Below are 22,558 nucleotides of genomic sequence, written 5' to 3' on the forward strand. Positions count from 1 at the left end.
GTTTCACTGTTTTGTTGTTGACCAAGTTGACCACTCTCTCTCACTCACTCACTCACTCACTCACTCACTCTCCACTCTTCCTTCCTTCCTTCCTTCTTTCCTTCCTTCCTTCCTCTCTCCCAATCTCTCTCTCCCTCTCTTGCTCTCTCTCTCTATTTCTCCCTCCATCTCTCTCTATCTTTCTTTCTCATTTGTCCCTCTCTTGCCACATCCACTAGTATCACTCTTTCTCTTGGCATTGCATTCTCTCTATTTTACTCCCTCTTCTTACTCACTTCTCTCTCTCCCACTGTATTTCTCTCCTCCCCTCTTTCTCTCTCCCTCTCTCTTTCTCTCTCTCCCTCTCTCTTTCGTTCTCTCTCTCTCTCTCTCTTTCTCTCTGTTGTTCCATCGCTCAGAATTATATGGGTCATGTCAGGGTGTCTTTTGGAATTGAATCAGAGACCGTAGGGGGTTTAGGCAACGTGTGAGTGTGTGTGTGTGAGGGGGTGTGTGTGTGTGTGTGTGTGTGTGGGGGGTGCTACTGGCTGTTGCTTGTGGAGACGGTGATGATTTGAGGGGGCGGGTGGTTTGGGGGTGCCAGGGTGTGTGTATGTGCTTGTACGTGTGTGTGTGTGTGTGTGTGTGTGTGTGTGTGTGTGTGTGTGTGTGTGTGTGGAGGGCTGTGCGAGGCTGGTGTGTGTGTGTGGCAGGGAAGAGCGTTATTAGTGGCAGGCTAATCGCTGCAATGCTAATACGGATCCTCCAAAGACGGACTGATTAATTACGTTTGATTAAAGCTTGTGTTCCACATGTCAGCTGTTGCCTCGTCCCGAGGACTCAGTCAGTTACATCCTCCCTGATGGAGCTGGTGCGGTGGTGTGTGTGTGTGTGTGTGTGTGTGTGTGTGTGTGTGTGTGTGTGTGTGTGTGTGAGCAGACAAAACTGAACAAACAAATTATGGTTGTCGAACGGGGACCAAGAGGATAGATGACCATGTCAAGACTGGCATTTGAAAGCTCTATCGGGGAGAAATTGATGTCATTTAGTCATGTAATTTAGTCACATTATGTCCATGCTTAAGGGAGGGAATATAAAAAGACTGGAACGTTTACACTGAACCTGTCCTGAGTAGCAACTGGGAAAATCCTCCTCAGTACGGTCAGTGAAGTACAGTAAGGCAGAATTTTTCTCATCCTGTGATTTACCTGAGGAAGTAAAGGCTGTTTAACTGGAGATCTGGTTTAGAAAACTTCAAGTGATGTGTCATGTGCCATGCTGTTGGCATGCTGATATTTCCATGCTATCAGTTAAGGTTGTTTCTGTTTAAACAAGTAGTAGTCCTAGTAAGATGAGGAGGAGAGTAAGAAGGGGTGTTGAGGAACTTGTTGAACAGTTTGACTAAAGGGAGGGGATGGCAATGCAACTAACCAGGATATTGTCATCAGGTCCGTCTGTCTGGGTGGATGTGTGTGTCCACTCATGTAACTTATACTGATCTGATGTACATCAAATTTCAGACAAGGTAAAGGGCCAGGTTCCTCCTGCATGATCATCCGCATTTGGGTAAGGGTTTCTTTAAGGTGTACCGTCATACCGGTGTGGCGGGAATGTTGGAAAATGAATGTTCTAAAGAATATCTGGGTTCATTGAGTTCAACATAGAATTTTAGAACCTTCAATTGTTGCGGAAGAGAATCTTATTTTAGAATGTTCAAAAACCCACACCTTTAAGGCAAGGATCACATCGGCAAGCGCCAGCGGCAAACGTAGCGCAACGCTCAGACCATAATAAGTTGTATCTCGTTCCTAAGTAACACAAATGGTTTGTCCATTGAATACGCTGGCGTTGCGCTTTGAAAGTTGAACGTTCAACGCTCAGCTTGTTCAATGCTAGCGTTCCGCCAGCGTTGCCACCGTTCCGCTGCTGAACCATAGAGAACAATAGGAAACCTGCCGCTTGGTGCTGGCTTATGTGATCCCCACCTTAGGGTCAACATAACAAGATGGGGGCAAGGGCCTGCTGTCATCTGACTGCCCTTGTTAAGTAAATTACTTAGCCTTGCTAAGATGAGGGGAAAAGACCTCTGAGGATATTGACATGTTTATTTGTCCTCATTGTGTAGGTATCACCACGCTAATAGCTAAAGGGGTCTACGAGGCAGCGTTCCCTCTCCATGATGTAAGTAGCCTTTTGAATTCATAATTCAATACCGTCTCTATAGATATTAGTTGTAAATCAGTTTGAATAAAAGTGTCTGCTGCATGTAAAAATGGACCTGTCAGTAGGTTACCGGACCTCACACTTTCCTGCCATCATAAAGGAAATTAGAAGCACTATTCATTTAGTTGACGGGAGGTGGGTGAGTTCGATTCCCAATCAAGGCACTTACCCCCGAGTTGCTCCAGGAAGTCTGGCCCTGCAATTAATTCACATCTGTAAATCGCTTTGGATAAAAGTGCCAGCCAGCCAAATAGGTAAAGATATAGAGTTTCCCCGCAATCTCTAATCTGTGTTGTTAATGTCCTTCTCCCTTATCTGCAGGGTGACTGCAAAGGTTCAGCCAAGGGTGAGGAGAGAAACGACAGACAGGTGTGTTTATATTATACTGTATGTGGGGATACCAACAATATTTACACTGTAGAGAATATACTTTTGGGATATACATAACGTTTATGAGGTTGTAATGTATTACAACTCGAGCACTAAGTACTGTAGCCTTACTGCTTGCTCTAGGTGTTCCAGTTCTGTTTCTAACAATTTCACTTATTTTTTTGCTTTATAGATACAATTTTATTTAATTGATTGAACAATATTGTGCATCAAAAGATGTGTTGGCTTTTTCTGACCATCGTCTTTCAGATATTACATGATGAGTGGGCGAGATATGGAGCTTTCTACAAGTACCAGCCTGTAGACTATATCAGGTACAATTGTATAACGTCCAAACAACAAAAGTATGTTGAAGGAAAGAATCAATCATTCCCACCTAATGCTGTTTCTCTGAATATGCCCTTTGACCCCAGGAAGTACTTTGGAGAGAAGATCGGTCTGTACTTTGCCTGGTTGGGTGTCTACACCCAGCTGCTTATTCCCGCCTCCATAGTGGGCATTACCGTGTTCTTTTACGGCTGTGCCACCGTCGACACCAACGTGCCCAGGTACGTCAAGGTCCTAGCGTAGTGGCTAAAGAGCACTGCTGGCATGGGCTAGCATGCAGTAGCCAGAAAGGTTGTGGTTTAAACAGAGACTTTCTAATGAGGAGACACAGCACTCAAAAGATTCTCCATAGAAATGCATAGGGTTAGTTTGTAACGCCAATATGGCAGTTGTCTATACATATCCCACCCCTTCCGCGGCAAAACATTGACATGTGAATACATTGAGCCAATCATGTGGTGTGTTGTGAAGACATCGTGCCAATCATTTGTTGTGATCTCGCTCCTGGAGCAAGATTGGTGTCGTGAAGCCTTGCGCACGTGCATTTCTGCTGAAATAGAGGCCCGATAAGTGCCCAAAAAGCGTTGCAATATGGCTGCCGAGTGGAGGGACTTGCCTAAAAGGACTTTGGTTTAAATTGCCAACTGCCACTATTGTGCCTTTGAGCAAGGCACTAAACCACAAGTTGTTCCATGGAGGCTGGCCTTGTAGTAATTGATTCCTGTAACTTGCTTTGGACAAAAGCAGCAGCCGAATGGAAGTGAAAAAGGGTGAAATCTAGAGCGCTGGAGGGAGGCATGATTCATAGAAGAAATATTAAGCTTCAGACTTGTGAATTTGGCATGAAGGCTTCAGTGAGACCTAATCAGGGCTCACTCTCTGCGAATACTATTTAAAGAGCTAATGCAGTTCATGTCCAAAACTAGGAATCCAAGTAGGAAAAACTAGTGAAACATTAACTCACAACCTTCGGGAATAACCTGAGGGGGCACGAGTTGGTCAAAAATGATGTTTTCATCTATCCTTTACGTGAACTTCAAATTCCTTCAAAAAAATAATCCAAACATACTGAATGTGTTTTTATTTGTATTTTATTTATTTATTTATTTTAGCTAGTGTAGGGGTACCCATAGAGGATTCTACACCTCATAACTTTGATAACACTCTCAGCAGTGATAATCCTTTGTTTCTGCAGACAGAGCAAACTTCTTGCCAACAAATGTGTTGTTTTGAGCTGAAAAAAAAAAAAAAAAATTTAAAAAAAAAAGAACTGAAACTAAATGTTGCGAAGCGGGCGAGAGCGCCAGCTCCTGCTGTGATACGGGGACTGGATGCCAGGGTGAGTGGGCGTAAGGCAGCTAAGAGGGTACGACGGTAGGAGGACCTTAGTGAGAACAGGAGGGAGAGGTGGGCAGAAGGGCAGCGACTGGCAAGGCAGAATCTGCTGGCTCAGGTTGACACAAACTCAGGGCAAACGCCCACTTTTTTCTGTTTCCCTCGTGGAATGGGTTTCCTCAAGGTCACTTGGAGGACACGCTTTGGAAAACTTTAGCTTTCATTACTGAGAGAAATTAGAAATCATCTAATGCATAACCAAAAGCAAATTAATATTTTTCTTAACAATTTAATACTCTTTACTTCTTATTTATACAATATGAAGAATGTAAAAATATTTCCCATTTTCTGTTCTGTGAAAAGTTTCCCTTTTGAAGTCTCTGAGCCTTAAAAGTTGCTTATGTCTGTTTCTTTAGAGATTTGAGTGTGGATTTGTACTCGGATAAATTACTTTGTGATCTTAGAACAAAAAATATTGAAAGAAAAATAATGAATTTTTTTGTTTGTTTTTTTTGTTCTAAGACTAAGGCTATTCCAAGACCTCATTGCAATAAAACAAAACAACATCCTCTCAGTCACAATATGAACTGCTCTTTTGCATCTCTGTTTTTAAGCCTTTTCCCTAAAACAACAACAACTCTGTTGTGTGTGTGTGTGTGTGTGTATGTGTGTGTGTGTGTGTGTGGTGCCAGTATGGAGATGTGTGACAACAGGCAGAACTTCACCATGTGCCCACTGTGTGACGGCGCCTGCGAATACTGGCACCTGAGCACCGCCTGTGGCACGGCCCGAGCCAGCTACCTCTTCGACAACCCGGCCACCGTCTTCTTCTCCATCTTCATGTCTCTTTGGGGTATGTGTGTGTGTGTGTGTGTGTGTGTGTGTGTGTGTGTATGTGTGTCTGTCTGTGTGTGTGTCTGTGTCTCTGTCTGTCTCTGTGTGTTGTGTGTGTGTGGGTGTGTGTCTGTGTCGGTCTGTCTGTCTGTGTTTTTCGGCCTCTCTCTGCCTCTCTCTGTTCTATCCATCACCAATCTCTCTCTCTATGCCTCTTTCTATTCTATCCATCCCCGATCTCTTTCTCTCTGCCTCTATCTGTTTTGTCCATCCCGCAATCTCTCTCCCTCTGTCCTTATTTTTATCTTTTTTATTTATTTTTATTTTTTTCAGATTCTTGTCTGACTCTGAAGTTCAGTCAGTTCAATTCAATTCAACTTTATTGTCCCTTGAGAGAAAATGTGCTTATCGGATGATCCGTGTTGCTGGTTAGTGTATCAACAACTTAAGACATCATCGTCATCAAAAACAACAACAGCACAAATCTAGCACAACAAGGATTTAGCAAGCAGTGAGAAACTGGCGACGGACTTGAGCCACATACCACTGGATTATTTAATAAAGACTCCAGTTCTGATGGCTTTGAAGAAAAAGTCTTTTGAGCACTTTAATGTTATACTGTCAGGCTTTTCCTTTCTTTATTCGACAAGTGACGGAGGAAAGTGGGATTGGGAAATGACCTCCAGTCAGACTCGAACCTGGAGACTTGCACTTCAGCTCTCACTTTATCTGGTTGTTAAGTCCGACATCATGGGTCCAACAGCTTTTTTGTCAAAAAACGTTTACTAGCACAACCAGCCTGTTTTTGCAACTTCTAAACCTTGTCAACATCACTTCCGTTTTAGTAAGAGTAAAACAAAATCGTTTAACTTTGACCGAGTAATTAATGTAGCTATGCAGCCAGATGATACAATCAAGGATAATGTCCAGGCTTCCGTGAAAAATAGGATTTTATTAGGTTGAGGCAACAATTGAGTAGTAGGATGACAATTTTCTTAAAGGCTACTCTGATTAGCGGAACAAATAGTTTATTTTACTGTCTATGGAGAAAAACGAGCGGCTCTGTAAGCCGTTGGACCCGGAAAGAGACTTATTATCCCATTATTGCATCATCACTTAATAACTGAATAGGAATGTGCCAACTTTTTGAGAAATTGGCTTATTCGACATCTTCCCCAGAGTAACACCATGTCCTAACAGGATCCGAGCGAGCGACTGTCAATGTTATCTGTCGACACTGAATCTGTAAAATATGCCCTTCTATTATGTTATTCAAAATAACAGAGCAATGCGGGCGACAGAAAGAAAATATACACGGGGCGTCTGACAGAAGTTCTCTCAAAACGTCGCATTGCATCGCGCTACTTGTGTCACTTGCAGTCAGGACACTCCAATTGAAAACAATGGAATTAAACAGATTTCATCACTAATGTTCGCTCACTGGAATTGAAAACAATGGAATTAAACAGATTTTATCGCTAATGTTTGCTCGCATTGCATCTGGTTAGGACATGGTATAAGATGAGAGGATGCATACCATTCTCTTCTCTGTGCATGCACAAACCCAGTCTGGCATTGGAAGTGGGTTACACCAGTTAGCCTATTACTTGTGTTAGCATGCTCCTTTAAGTTAAACTTGTAGGGAGGGATAGGGACAGACCAGGACATCACCATATCACCTTATCACCTTTTGCACGCACTTGTTTTGTACCTGCCTGTAAGACGAGCCTCACTTACCTCAATGTTCTCAGCTGGTCTTCCTTTCAGTCTCAGTGTCTGTGTGTATCCGTATGTCTGTCCACACTCTATCTCTATCTCTCTCTCTTTCTTCTTTCTTTCTCTGTCGTGCTCTTTCTCTCTCGCTCCTTCTATCGTTCTTCATCTGCCACCCATTCACTTTTTCTGATCACCTTTCTCTGTTTGTCTTTCTTTCTTTCTTTTTTTACTTTCACTATCTTTTGTCTCTCTTTCTTTCTTTCCTCATTCATTCTCTTCATTTCTTTATTTTTTATCTACATCTATACAGAATCTATACAGATCATATGATGTTCCCATAAGGTTGAGCCAAACGACACATGCATGAATTTAAACCAGCCCTGCCTGTCTGGCTGTCTCTCTGTTGTAGTGTGAGTGGATACTTGAGTTGAGCATACTGTATCCCAGTCTTTAGACCGACATGACGGTGAAAGTCTACTCCTTCACACAGTCTACACTACATGCATGGTTGATAATTACTTTCATCAGAGCCTGATATTGTGTGTTTTGGAGGCGCCTGATAGCCTCTCTCCTGCCTGTATTGTCTTACGCATGCCCTGCTAGTAGACAACGCATTACTACTTCATGAACTTGAGCAAGGGAGCAGCAGGGGCCTGCATACCTGTTGCCTGTGTACCTGTTGCCTGTGTACCTGTCCAACGTATCGGTCCTGCTGTGGTGCGGCAAGCTTACAGCAGAGGTACATCAGGAAGGAGGGTGGACAAGGTGGGGGGGGGGGGTCAATGGGCACCTGTTTGCATATGGCAATATGTGCAATTGATCACAAAGCTATGCAAATTATCCTTGTGCAATTATATGGCCAATATCGCTATCTGAACAATTCTTACGATATAGAAGAAAGATCACAGTATGTGAAGATATAGCACAACTCTAAATAGATTGGATGGTGTGATGGGTAAGATGGAGGGAGGGAAATGGTGAGAAAGGAGGAGTGGTGCAGAGAGCCCAAGCTGTGCGGAGATCTCTTGGCCATGCTCTTCAGTCTCTCCCTGTCTATCTCTGTCTCTTCCTCCATCTATCTATCTATCTATCCATCTATCTACAGTATCTATCAGCAACAGATATATAGATAGTTAGATAGATAATCTATCTATCTGAGCGTGTGTCTCACTGTGTGTTCACTGTGTGCTGAGTGTGTTTCACTAATTCACGGATTGGGATAAATGCAGAGACCAAATTTCCCTCACAGAATCAAAAGAGTATATATAGTTATACTTATACTTATACACTAATCCCGGCGCAGTGAGCTGCCTGCAACAACAGCGGCGCTCGGGGAGCAGTAAGGGGTTAGGTGCCTTGCTCAAGGGCACTTCAGCCGTGCCTACTGGTGTTCGAACCGGCAACCCTCCGGTTACAAGTCTGAAGCGCTAACCAGTAGGCCACGGCTGCCCCACAATCTATCTATCTAGCTATCTATCTGTTGCTGTCTACCTCCCCCCCCCCTCTCTCTCTTTCTCTCTCTGGCTGTCTGAATGGGCAGGGTTATTGTGTTTCTGCTGCTGTCAGTACTCGGCGTGGGATTGAGCGGTTGTGGCATGGCCTGATGCTTGCTTTGTCTCTCTCTCTCACTTTCGCTCCCTCCACTTCCTCCTTTTCTCTTTCTCTTTCTTTCTCCTCTCTCTCCTATTGCTCCCATCCTCTCCTCTTACACCCTCCATCTCTATCTCCCTCTCTCTCTCTCTACCTCCCTCCCTCCCTCTCCATCCCCCTCTCTCTCTCTCTCTCTCTCCCCCCTTTTCTCTTCCCCCGGGTGGGATGACAGCATCTTGTCTTTCACTCACCTGTGCCGTTGAGAGAGGGCCAATGCATTATTACTCATAGCGGGACCTCCACTGAAGAACCGGGCAGCCCATTACGTATTCATGATTGTCCTCTGCCTGGGGTACACGGTATCGTACCGGACGGACTGTGATCATTCTGGTCTTTCTAGAAGGTTCTGTGTGTGATGTGCTTTGCCACGCTGTGTTTGGATGTTTGGACTGAATTTTAATCAGAAGCCATGGCTTTAAATTTCATTTGGGTACCTTTGTGATGGCAGGATGACGCGTACACATGGATGAGAGTCTGTTTTTTGGAAGTGTTCCCTCTGAGGTTTGCTGTAACTCAATCAAGCATCAGGGACACTTGATGTGCTTAAGTTTTTGGCACTTTGGAGCATGTTAAAAAAAAAAAAGTTTCCGGTAACACTATACACACTGTAATGGTTCATTATGTAATGGACAGCAAACTTTGAGTGTGTGTGTGTGTGTGTGTGAGTGGCTTTTTAGCAAACTGTCAACTGAGCCTGAACTGTAGGCTACACTGAATGTCATCTGACGACCATGAAAGGGCCGAGACCATCACTCTAAATCTAACACCACTTCTATTCATCACTGTAAACAAAATGCCAATCAATACTGCATGGGTTAAAATAATCAAAAGCTCTAAAAACGTGTGTGTCTGTGTATCTGTGTGTCTGTGTGTCTTGTGTATGTCTGTATGCACCTTTATGTGCAAATGGACTTTTACGTGTGTGTGTGTGTGTGTGTGTGTGTGTGTGTGTGTGTGTGTGTGTGTGTGTGTGTGTTTGCCTCCGCGTGGGCACATATTACAGTAGGTGTTTGTGTATGCATACATGCCTTTACGTGTGTGTGTGTGTGTGTGTGTGTGTGTGTGTGTGTGTGTGCGTGCGCGCGCGCGCGCATATATGCCTTTATGTGTGTGTGTATGCATAAATGCCTTTATGTGTGTGTGTGTGTGTGTGTATGCATAAATGTCTTACGTGTGTGTGTGTGTGTGTGTGTGTGTGTGTTTGTGTACACCCCTAGTGGTCACGTTTCTGGAACAGTGGAAGCGCAGACAGATTAGCCTGAACCACTGCTGGGACCTGACTGGCATGGAAGAGGAGGAGGTGAGTGAGAAACCCGTATCACAAAACCGCTTACAACAGCAGCACACACAACCTGACAACCATCTCATAATAACCGCAATAAAACCACACACCACCTGACAACCATCCCTTAATACCCCTCACAACAAAACACTCAACTGGGCAACCATCCCATAATAACCTCAACAGCACCACACACAACCTGACAACCATCCCATAATATCCCTTACAACGGCACCACACACAAACTGACAACCATCCCATATTAACCCCAACAACACCACACAAAACCTGACAACCATCCCATAATAACCCCAACAACACCACACACAACCTCACAACCATCCCATAATAACCCCAACAACACCACACACAACCTCACAACCAACCCATAATAACCCCAACAACAAAACACTCAACTGGGCAACCATCCCATAATAACCCCAACAACAAAACACTCAACATTAACCAATGTGGGCGTGGCCAAAGAAGCAGAGGCAGTAGTTGAAGATGGACGGTAATTTATTATTTGGCTTGGATCGAACGGCCAAGCAGAAGAGTCCATAGAAAAATGCACAGAAAAAATGTTAACAATAATAATCTTCCAAAATTGTGATATTGAACCAGTATGAAAAATCTGCTTTAGCTTCTAATTATTACAGCGGGTTTGTAACAGAGTCATAGTACTCACAGTAGCCTACACATCACATAGGCCAGACAAGACTAACATCGGACTAGACAGAGGGGAACATATACCTGGCGGCCAGCACCATTTAACATAGACAGGTAAACACTAAACAACCAATTAACACACAATAGACAAGACAGACCCTGGGCCACAAGCATAAATATACATCATAATGTCACTAGCAAAATTAGCAAAATACATTGTTAAATAACAGACTTGGTTACATGTGGTAGGACTGATCATCGATGCGGCTTGATCAGGACAATCTCGAAATCCCCCACAACCAATTAACCTAATGGAACGGTCCAATACCGCCCGGAACCCATAAACAGTCCATGGCATCCAGTCGGCCCTCCTTTGCCACCCGACCTTCAGAAGCCGGAACGAGAGGACGACGCCATGAAAGCAAATCGGTAGCTATCAGTTGACAAACATTCAAGCTTATGCGTATAATTCAGACAAACAATAAACGTGCCACCATTGCTAATAGCTCCGTCTTGTGTCGTTTCTTACACATCTTAAAAGTGCTAGCCACATAGCAATGGCCCATGTATGAGTGTACGTGTTGTGTGTCTGTGTGTGTGCGCAAATATCAGCTGATGCGTAGCAGACGAGTGCCGACAGGTCACCAGTCATGTGCGGTTGTAGCTAGACCGTCACAACCACACACAACCCGACAACCAACCCATAATAACCCCAACAACACGACACACAACCTGGCAACCATCCCTTTATAAGCCTTACAACAGCATCACACACAACCTGACAACCACCATCCTGTAGCACCCCTTACAACAGCACCACACTTACAACCTGACAGCCATCTCATAATACCCCCTAACAACAACACTACACACAACCTGACAACCATTCCATAATACTCCAACAACACCACACACAACCTGACAACCATCCCATAATAACACCTAAAACAGCACACTCAACCAGACAACCATCCCAAAATAACCCCAGCAGGACCATTCTCTGCTGGGTGGGCTACCATCCCATAATAACACATAAAACCGCACACTCAACTGGGCAACCGTCTCATAATAGCCACTATATTATCACACTCGACTAGAAAACCACCCCATAATAACACCTAAAACAGCACACTAAACTGGGCAACCTTAATATGATAACCACTATATTACCACACTCAGCTGGGTTACCATCCCATATAACACCTACAACAGCACCAGACACAACCTGACAACCATCCCATAATAACCTCATCAACAATCAAGGACCGGAACTATCAATTTTAGAAAGCCCCATATCTTGCCCATCCAATGTAATTCCTTCCTGGCCACTATGCTACCGTCGCCCTCACCACCCCCATTTGAGGTTAGAAAGAGGGTTCTGGGTTATGGTTGTTGACAAGATGTGTGTACTAATGCTGAATTAATAGGGCTGAGAGGATTATGCAAGTTACCACTTGGCCAAACACACACAGTGATACTTATTCTGGTTTCAACAGCTCCAAAAAGTTCAGCTACCACCCAAATTCCCATGTCATCTCATACTTGTCTCATCCCAAAACCACCACAGTACTTTCTGAACCAGTGTTTGCATTACACTGCAGTGACCCCTCAGTTGGAGGATGTTGTCACAAGCTATTGCCTATTTCCACCTGAAATGGCATCTTTCTATCAAGGATGGAGCTCAGGTTAGATTTATGTTTCTGTTTATTTATTTTATTTTATTTTTTTGGTGACTGTGACCCCAAGACTTCTTTCAACACGACAGCCCAGATTTCAGCCCCTCGTTGGTCCTTCGGTTATTTTTGTCTGTCCCTTTCCAGTAGTGATCGTCTCCTCTCAAAAAAGTCTTCAGACCATTTAGGACACTACAAGAGCAATCTGTAGTGACTCTCTCTCTCTCTCTGTCTCTGTCTCTGTCTCTCTCCCTCTCCCTTTCCCTCCTTCTCTCTCTTTCCCTCTCTCCCTCCCTCCCTCTCTCTCCTGTCTGTATGTATTCATAGGAACACCCAAGGCCCAAATACGAAACCATCCTTCTCCAGAAGAGGCAGCGGCAGAGGAAGAAGAAGATGAAAAAGAAGAACAAAAATGAGGTTGGAACAAACAAACAAACAAACAAAAACTATCAACACTGTTCTGCCATACTTTATTTTGATGGTCCCCTGCAGAAGAACCAAAACCAAGTTGGACTCACAAAAACTATCAACACGTCATGCTTTATTTTCATGGTCCCCTGTAGACTATTTACAGATGTTCAGATTGCGTGTTGAAACTCTGTGAAATAGAGTTTATGGTTAATGTCGGGGTTAGGCGTTTGGATAGGTTTGGTAGAGGTGATCATGAATCACCTCTTGAACCAGCTCCTTGAAAACAATCAGATATAACTCTATAAAATCTATAAAGTCTATAAAAAAATATGTTGTATTTGGCTGCTGTGTTTGACTGAAATGTAGACTATTCTTTTTTCATTTCAATACAGTACAGTATATGAAACAAACCTCAGTTTAGATAATCATATTCACACATTTTTTGCCTAATTGACAACCATGACCATGATAACTGATAATATAAAATGAATGTGCACCTTGAGCAAATGATAAAAAATCTTTCAGAATGCTTTCCATTCTTGAACTGCATCAAATTGCATCGAATCACATCGAATCGTACTGAATCGTTTTTTATGAACATGTATCTTTTCTTGTATCGAATCGTGCCCATGTATCTAGATGCGAATCGTATCGTCTTTTACATGAGAGATTCACACCCCTAGTATATACCCCTAGAGTCATATGAAGAAGAAAGGAAAGAGTGGTATTCTTGTGTTGAATGACCGCTCTGTTTTGTTAAAATGTACAGGACAGAAAGGTCTCTTCTGCCTTTAGGATGGATAACACTTTAGAGTGAGACATATCTATTTCTCTCTCTCAGCTTGAAACTGCAATGTGTAATAATCGTTTACTTCTGGCATAATCAATTAAGTTTGATGGTATGCGGAATAGGATCAAGGACAGACAAACACATTTATCATTATCACTCTTCATGCAGGGTTTGTACCAACGATTCTAGAACAGAGCTCCGCTCTAGAATCTTTGGTTTGTACTGTGTAGTTCTGTGGTTTGGTGTGGAACACCCGACAGAATTATTTTTTAAAAAGCCTTTTACAGAACAGCATCCACTGTAATATCTCCAAAAGACATCAGAGCACATTTTCATCAGTGCAAACGGGATCAGCTGTTTTTTTTAGGTCATTAGATTGCTAGTTTTAGACCAAAATTCAGCCTTTTTTTACCATAATGCCATATAATGACCATAATGCTGCTTTCAATTTTCAAGTTAGTGTGCACAAATGGTTGAAAATTATGCCAAGCCGTATCTCTTATAATCTGCCCCTTTGCCATCAGTTCACATTTATTTCATTTTGTAACTTAAAATCTAGTGGAAAACTACACTTTTCTTTCCACTTTCATTAGTCAATTGATTTATTTATTTTGGGTAGAGCATAATATCCCTGCTTCCTGTTTTACGATTATTTTTTATATTCAGATAGACCTCTGATTATCTCTCTTTTTCATGGAAACACATACAGTCAAATCTTTGGTCAAACACACTAAATTGATACTGGATAAGCAAGTAACCCTTATCAAATGTGTCTAAACTATCTGATTTGAGGAGGAAGTGGTCTGATTTCCTTCACAGGACACAGTTTTTACCTGCCAGGCTGCCACCTTCTCTCGCCCTCTAGCGTAATTGGGGTCAAAGTGGCACTCGCTTTCTAGGACAATGTCAGACTCCCCTTTAGGCTTCATTGAGGCACTTTATCCTTTTACAACCACTGCTGTTCTGCTCCCTTCCTTTGACTGGACCAAAATATCCCAAAAACTCAGACAGCTTCGCTACTTCAGACCACAGTCTGTCTAGATTCTTCAGATAGTTCTCCGTTTGACGCTGAGAAACTTGACAAAAAAAGTGCAATCGATCAGGGGGCAGTTTTAGATCACTGTCAGCATATTGAACTTTTATTTTTGTCAGGATTTAAGTGATTTGTGTGTTGATGATGGTGGTGGTGGGGTGTGTGTGTGTGTGTGTGTTGATGGTGGTGGTGTGTGTGTGTGTGTGTGTGTGTGTTGTTGGTGGTGGTGGTGTGTGTGTGTGTGTGTTGATGGTGGTGGTGGTGTGTGTGTGTGTTGATGGTGGTGGTGGTGATGGTGTGTGTGTGTGTGTGTGTGTTGATGGTGGTGGTGGTGTGTGTGTGTTGATGGTGGTGGTGGTGGTGGTGATGGTGGTGGGGGTGGCGGTGATATGATGTTATTGTGCTCAGCAACCAAACCCATGGCTGACATGTTCTCAACTCTTCTCGGTTCAAAATTTGTTGTTGCTTTTTGGTCAGACTCCTGGAGGTAAAATGTGTGTGTGTTTGTGTGTGGAACGGGGAGGTTGTCAGAGCAGGAAATTACACAAAATCCATGTAACCACTGGACCACAGCTCCCAGGTTTATTTAGTGTGTGTGTCCGTGTGTGTGTGCATCTGCACTGTGCCATTGGGGCATGTTGGTCCAAGGACTAGAAGCCTGGCATTACCTCAGGCTTCATGGCTTACTGGTGCCTGGTGTGTATTTGCCTCCAAATCTGTTTGTCTGTCTATCCCCCACACCTCAATTTGTGCTCCTGTCTCTCTCTCTCTCTCACTCGCTGTCTCTCCTCGCTGTGTCTCTCTTTCTCTTTCTCTCTCTTTCACTCGCTCACTGTCTCTCTCTCGCTCTCTCTCAGTCTCTGCTCTCTCCCCCTCTCTCCCACACCTCCATTTGTGCTTCTCTCTCTCTCCCTCTTCCCCTGTCACCCCCCCTCCTCTCCTCCTCTCTCTCTCTCTCTCCATCTCTGACCCAGTCTGCCCTGTGTGTCCCTAGCCTAACAGGTCAGTGGAGGAGTGTGGGGGGGAGGCCGGTTTGGACACCAAGTGGAGACGGGGGCTGCTGTTCGCCACGGCAACGGGAGTCACGGTAACGCTCCTTCCTCCCTGGCGCTCTCCTGCTGTCTGCCTGAGCGCCACAATCTCTGCTCAATTTCTCCTCCTCCTCCTCCTTATCTTCCTCCTCCTCTTTGTGCCTTCTTCTCTGCTCCTCCTCTCTCCCCCTCCGGTGTGAGAGGGAGAATGTTCTAAGGTCTGAGTTCTAAGACGTTCTAAGATCTGACACAACAGAGGGAGAATGACAGGCAAACTAGCTGGCTACAGTAGCTGCTTTGTCCACCTGATGTGAATCGGTGCTTGTAGTCTGAAGGAGAAGAACAAAGAGAGGGGTCCTGCACTTGGAAAGCATGCAGATGGGTGGGTGTTGTGTCCTCCTTCTTTTCTCCTGGCTACACTCTTAGAGAGAGAGAGAGAGAGAGAGAGAGAGAGAGAGAGAGAGAACTAAATCAGGTTGCTTTAACTTTTTTTTTTTAGTAGCCTGTTTTAAACACTGTAAGAACAGTGTGTGCATAATTTATGAACTATCAGGTGCCTCTTAACTGGCTCCAAGTCTCAATTACTTGTCAACCAAGTGACCTTAAGCTAACCCTGTCTCCCTTACTGAATCTGCCAGCTACAGACCTAACCGTTGTCCATGTCCAATTCAAGCCCAGATTCTAATCCTATTTCTCTGTCACCATCAACAAAGGCCTTGTGGATAAACAGCCTGACCTATCAATATAGTTAGGTGGACTCACTGACTCCTATTTTAGAATCCCTAATTCTACTTCAATTGCTGTGATGCTTCACCTTCAAGGCTCAGGTCAAGTCAAGTCCAGTCTCATTCATTTATCAAATTTAGCACATTTTAAAACAACAGAAGTGCCCCAAAGTAAATCTCTTAAAAGTTCTACTTGTTTCAGTGTCAGAAAAAAAAAAGAATCCTTGAAGTCATGCAAATACGTTCTAGATTTATGTCAGGAGTTCTGTTCTAAGAATACTGTGCTCATTCACATGACATTCCGATAGCAGATAGATTTTCTCTCTAGGAGTGTACCTCTGATAGACCATGTGGTCTCACACTCTTTCATGAATCTCCTGGGCACTCTTTTCTTTTCAAGGATGGGGGACTATGGAGGGGTGTGTGGGGAGGGGGGTGGGGTGGTGGTAGGTAGCCCTTGCACACACATATATGCAGCTCTCCCGGAGGGGGGGGATATTTCCAGCACTTAAGGGTTGTAGTGTCCTCCAAAGACAGAAGTGCTGCTCCAATTCACAGACTTTTGGCTGGTGCCCTGAAACAAAACTTTTGTTATTTTTAAATGACACAGTCGAGTGAGCAACAGGGGACAAAGCTGTCCAGCACAGGTTGTCCGCCAATGCCTTTCTGTCTTTGTGGATTCGTTTCAGTGTGTTTAAATGTACTGCTTCTAGATTAGATTAGATTAGATGATTAGATTAGATTCAACTTCATTGTCATTATGCAGAGTACAAGTACAGAGACAACAAAATGCAGTTAGCGTCTAACCAGAAGTGCAAAAAAGCAGAAGAGTGCAATGTGAACAGTATAGACAGGTAATGCAGTGTAAACAGTATATGACATACAGTATAGTCCAGTATACATTATACAAGTGGCATGGTTCACAGTAGGGATATGTGCAGTGTATTAACAGTAACATTATAAGAGCAGAATCCATAAGGATACAAGGATACAAGGAGGTTTATTTGTCACATATATAGCAATACTAACGTAAAGCATGTAGTGAAATTTTCTTTTGGTGTTCAGTTTTCTGTGCAAGTGTGAAGAAAGAAAAATCAAGAAATATTTTAATAAATAGCAAGAGAGAATGAAAAGTGAAGTGTGTGTACAGTCCATGTGTAAGTGTGTAATAAAAAAAAGGATATATAGTCTTGTGTGTGTTACGGGATACGGATTGCTTGAGGATAGAAGCTCCTCCTCAGTCTCTCTGTTCTGGTCTTGTAGCAGTAGGGAGGTTTGCCTGACCTCAGTCTTTTGAAAAGTCCATGATCAGGATGTGAGGAGTCCTTTACAATACTTTGGGCCCTGGTACATAGTCTTTTCTTGTAGATCTCCTGCAGGGTAGTGAGAGTAAGGATGGTATGGATATGCAGTATGGTCAATATAGACAGATATGTACAGTTTGTACAGGTATGTGCAATGAACTGTATTAACAGTAACAAGTGTATGTGCAGTAACAGTAACAAGTGTATGTGCAGTATTAACAGTACAGACAGGTGATGGGGGTTAGTGTACATTAGGGTGACAGCCGTAGGGAAGAAGCTTGCTCTGGTCCTTCTGGTCAGGGTGCGGAGAGACCTTTAACACTTCCTGGAGGGGAGTGGGGTGAAGTTCACCAGGATCTGAGGAGACAGGTAGACCTTCTTTAGTATCCTCAGGAAGAAGAGATGCTGGTGAGCCTTCTTGATTGGGGTGGAGGTCCAATAGAGGTCTTCAGAGATGTGGACACCCAGAAACTTGAAGCTGGTGACAAGCTCCACCTCAGTCTCGTTGATGAGGATGGGGGTGTGTGTGTGTTAGCTTTTGACTTCCTGTAGTCCACAGTGAGCTCTTTGGACAGGTTGTTGTCGGTGAGTCTGTGTGTGGTGATCCTTGACTGGAGCTGAGAGCTGAGTCATTGAGATCTTGATGAGGGATGGGTTGGATTTACATTGTTCTGTCACATGAAGTTCCAGGAATACCTGTCCTTAGGGTAATCTGTGTTAATGATCGTGTGTGTGTGTGTGTGTGTGTGTGTGTGTGTGTGTGTGTGTGTGTGTGTGTGTGTGTGTGTGTGTGTGTGTGTGTGTGTGTGTAAAGGGTTCACAGCAACAACAAGTCTAGATTCTGAGAATCCAGCTAAGCGATCCATTGGGGATATCCCAAACCAACACACAGTAGAAAGCAATGATGCAGCCTCGTGTGTGTGTGTGTGTGTCTGTCTGTCTGTCTGTCTGTCTGTCTCTCTGCCTGACTGCCTGCCTGTCTGTCTGTCTGAAGGTGTACACTTAACCATGAGATACTCTGGGCTAGCTGAGCAGTGACTCTTGGTGATGGTAGTGTCCGTGCGCCAGGTTTTGTCCAAACCCCCCAAACTCCCATCTCTGGTCGTCAGACAGACTCTTCTGTTTGCTCAAAAGTGCAACATCCTGCTAGCTTGATAGCGCTGTTGGGTACCTCGTTGTTTAACCAGGTTTCTGTGAAATCCATGATGTCATAGTCCATGATGAATCTGTGTGTGGTGATCCGCAGATCTAGATCTACAGATTCTTGACTGGAGCTGAGAGCTGAGTCATTGAGATCTTTAAAAGGGATGAGTTGGATTTTCATTGTTCTGTCAGAGGAAGTTCCAGGAATACCTGTCCTTAGGGTAATCTGTGTTAATGATTGTGTGTGTGTGTGTGTGTGTGTGTGTGTGTGTGTGTGTGTGTGTGTGTGTGTGTGTGTGTGTGTGTGTGTGTGTGTGTGTGTGTGAGTGTAGGCTTCACAGCAAAAACAACAAGTCTAGATTCTGAGAAAGAGCGATCCGTTGGGATCTCAGCGATCCGTTGGGGATATCCCAACCAACACACAGTAGAAAGCAATGCCGCCTGTGTAGTTACACACCCACCTGTCTATACATGTGTGTGTATGCTTCACAGCAAAAACAAGTCTAGATTCTGAGAAACAAGCGATCCGTTGGGGATATCCCAAACCAACACAGAAGAAAGCAATGCAGCCTGTGACTATACAGGTGTGTGTGTGTGTGTGTGTGTCTGTGTGTGTGCGCATGCGTGCGGTTATGTTGTTAAGAGGAGGGTTTAGTGGAGGATAAGGTCATTAGATCAGTTACAGTCGGGTGGCTGCCCCCTCAGGGGACAAAGCAACGCCTCCGCTCTAGCCTCCACCTACGCCTCCGCTCACCTCAGGATGCTGACTCTTTATTTCACTTCTCCCTCTGACCTCCCTCTTTCTCTCTCTCTCTCTCTCTCTATCCCTCCCTCCCTCTCTCTCTTCCTTTTTTCTTAGAGAGGGAGGGAGAAAACCGAAGTGTGTGTGTGTGTGTGTGAGAGAGAAAGAGAGAGAGAGTGAGAGATCAGAAGAGAGTGTGTGGGTTGAGGTGTAGGGGAAGAAGGAGCAAAAGAAAGGCAGAGAGAAGGTGTGAATGAATCTGACCCAGAGATAGAGAGAGCGATAGAGGGAAGGAGAGAGGGAGAGCAATTTCCCTGCCATTAATCTTTATAGAAATCAAAAGCAGATTTTCTGGTACACGGTGCACAAGGGAGGAGGACGTCTCCTCTGGTGTTCCATCTCCACTCACCTATTTTTATGATATTGTTTTGATACAAATGCTTTCAATTAGCCAGTCAATGTCATTGAGGGCAGCTGCTGTAGGAACATCTAGGGCACACCGTTTGCGTTTAACCTCGATTGCCCATGATTCACCAGCCCTTTCTGTCTAATTTCACACTAACCTGACAAGTGTGGCGTCTCTTAATGGTGACTGTGATCTTTCTTGTGAATGCCATCTTGGTTGTTGTTCTTGTCTACCGTTGTGACATTGATTTGACACTGAATGATCTGAGTGGCAGGAATGTAATTATACCCATAATCCACCTGGCAGGGAATCCAAACTCTTTTTTTTTTTTTCATTATTTTTTTCTCTCTTGTGTCCTGTTCCAGTGGGTCATCTTTGGATAGTCGGACCAAGTGAAATTTAATTACCTGCCTCAGAAGTAGAAAAAGATCCACCTGTTGTTGATCCACCTGTTGTTGCTTCCATCAATGTGGTTTTTAGCTCACCTGTTGTGTGCTAACTGTTGTCTCACAGTCTTGGGATTTGAATTAGGTTCAGATATGTTTTTCCTTTTTCACGTTAGGATATTCTCTCAGTTGGCAGTGGATATTATGGCTTAGTCATTGAGTGTCCCTGTAGCAGAGGAATATCCTTAAGAATAATCACCCACTGAATATCTGAGCATTTTACAGGTTCAGTCTGTTTCTTTAATTAGAAATTTTGATCTCATGTTTTTATTGTTGAATTTCTCTCTTTTTCTATTTCTTTTCCCAGAACCTACTTCCTTGTCAGCACTGTCACCTCGACCACTTGTCATGTAACCTAAATTGTATGTGACCCTCACCCCAACCCCTTGCACCTAAGCCTATTGGCAGGCAGCAGAGGCTCAACAGATGGCCTGTTATGTTGGTTGTTTTCATGGTGTGCCTTCCAAATGAAATAGAGCAAGTAGACCATTATCTTTCACTTCTCCACTCCACCACCGACCACCCAATCCAAAGTGCCCGCTGTGAGAAGACCCAAGCCTGAGTCGCTCGGTGACTCGATATCCAGTATCATGGCTGTGGCACCTGGCAGCGTACCTGTTTGGCTAGGTGTGCAGCCAACCGGGTCTAATCTTGTTAGGTGTCCCCGAGGTGAGCCTGTTGCCCCCGTTTTCGTTGTCGTCGGTGCGGCTGCGAGTAATCGGCGATGGTCGGTCTGCTGTTAGGCCGCCATGGCTACAGGCCCAGGGCTCACAAGCCTCTTAGCCTCCCCCAGTAGCTCACTGCTCTAGTGCTGTAATCCCAGATTAGGAAGACCTGCGCCAGCTTTTTGTGTCACTGTGTGTGTGTGTGTGTGTGTGTGTGTGTGTGTGTTTTGGAGTGGTTCTTTTGAGGTGAATTGTGATGTGTGTGTGTGTGTGTGTGTGTGTGTGTGTGTGTGTTTTGGATTAGTTCCCTTGAGGTGACTTGATAGGTGTGTGTGTGTGTGTGTGTGAGTGTGTGTGTGTGTGTGTGTGTGTGTGTGTGTGTGTGTGAGAGAGAGAGACAGAGACAGACAGAGAGAAACATGTACTATAGCATTGCTTTCTTTGTTATGATTCTATACAGTGTTCATTTTGTAATATTGATACTCATTGAGTAAAACCCAATGAATATGCGTTCCTTCGAATTTACATTTTTATGCTAAATTGCCAATATAAATTGGATTCCTCGAGAGACTTTGGCCGAGGAATAGTACTAGCTGTGGTTTCTCTCTCAGATGATTGTAAATTGGAGGTATTCTCAGCAGATCTCAGAAGATTTCTTGTGATTAAACCATGATGTCTGACAATGTTGTGGGCTTGTGGTAATAGTGGAGGGAGGAATTTGAGTGCTTCAGCCTGTGTGTGTGTGTGTGTGTGTGTGTGTGTGTGTGTGTGCGTGCGTGCGTGCATGCGTGCGTACATGGCTTTCTGCCACAATAAGTAGTGTGTCCATCTGGAGAAAGCAATGTCATTTCTATTCATAATCACTTGGCGTGGGGCTGATAAAAGTGGAGTAGTCTGTGTCGTGTGTCTAGCATTCTGTGTCTAGTCCAGATCTGTGCATAACTGTGACCTGCAATTCTTTCTCTGTATTAAGAAATTATACATTTAACTGTGTGTGTGTGTGTGTGTGTGTGTGTGTGTGTGTGATCCCTGGGCAGTGGTATCCAGAGCATGAGAAGCTGCTTACTGTATGATCGATGAGCACAGAGGTCCCACTGCAGGTCAGATTTGCTCTGCTGCAATCCTATTGGTCGACCGGTTAATCCGCAAAGTAGATAAGGTTAATTTTTGTTTTGGGCACGTCTTGGTTATTGATTTCTTCCTCACTCCCTCCCACCCTTCCTCCATCTCTCTCTCTCTCTCCCTCTTTCTCCCACTCCATCTCTCTCTCTCCCTCCCTCACTCTCTCTCTCTTTCTCCCACTCCATCTCTCTTTCTCTCCCTTCTCCTTCTCTCTCTCCCTTCCTCCCTCTCTCTCTCCCGCTCTCCTTCTTTCTCTCCCTCCTTCTCTCTCTCCTCTCTCTCCCTCCCTGTCTCCTTCTCTCTCTCTTACTCCATCTCTCTCTTCTCCTGTTCTCCCTTTCCGTCTGCTCTCTCCCTCTGTCTCCACAGGTTTGGCGGTGTGATACTTTTTCCTGTCGTAAGTTTAGCTCTACGTCCCAGATTCTGTCGCCCTCAGTCAGTCTTGACCCAGATGTTCAAGGTCTGGATTTCACTGCGGGACGGTCTGTTGTGTCACGTTGTGTCCCTACTACGCTAACATAATGCCCTCCCTGTGCTGTGTGACCTCAAAGGAGAAATCCGGCGATTTTTCCCATAAAGATCTCCGTTTGTCAAGGTCACAGAGTACTGTCGGTATAGGAAAAAATAAATAAAATCATGCCCCCAGAGTGTATCGCTGTCGC

At 44.2% G+C, this 22,558-nt stretch overlaps 1 protein-coding gene across 2 annotated transcripts in view; it reads left to right on the forward strand.

The window, feature by feature from the left end:
• Window positions 1-22,558, forward strand: part of ano2b (anoctamin 2b) — a 114,214-nt gene that overhangs the window by 30,253 nt on the left and 61,403 nt on the right. Inside the window, exons 9-16 of one of the 2 annotated variants that reach the window (XM_048268632.1) lie at window positions 2,105-2,160; window positions 2,524-2,571; window positions 2,842-2,906; window positions 3,006-3,140; window positions 4,947-5,107; window positions 9,672-9,754; window positions 12,406-12,495; window positions 15,307-15,399. In XM_048268632.1, coding sequence (XP_048124589.1) covers window positions 2,105-2,160; window positions 2,524-2,571; window positions 2,842-2,906; window positions 3,006-3,140; window positions 4,947-5,107; window positions 9,672-9,754; window positions 12,406-12,495; window positions 15,307-15,399 — 731 coding nt within the window. The remainder of the gene's footprint in view (window positions 1-2,104; window positions 2,161-2,523; window positions 2,572-2,841; window positions 2,907-3,005; window positions 3,141-4,946; window positions 5,108-9,671; window positions 9,755-12,405; window positions 12,496-15,306; window positions 15,400-22,558) is intronic. The other variant, XM_048268633.1, reaches the window with a different exon arrangement.

This window comes from Alosa alosa, chromosome 17 (genome assembly GCF_017589495.1).
Source record: "Alosa alosa isolate M-15738 ecotype Scorff River chromosome 17, AALO_Geno_1.1, whole genome shotgun sequence".
Taxonomy (NCBI): Eukaryota; Metazoa; Chordata; class Actinopteri; order Clupeiformes; family Clupeidae; genus Alosa; species Alosa alosa.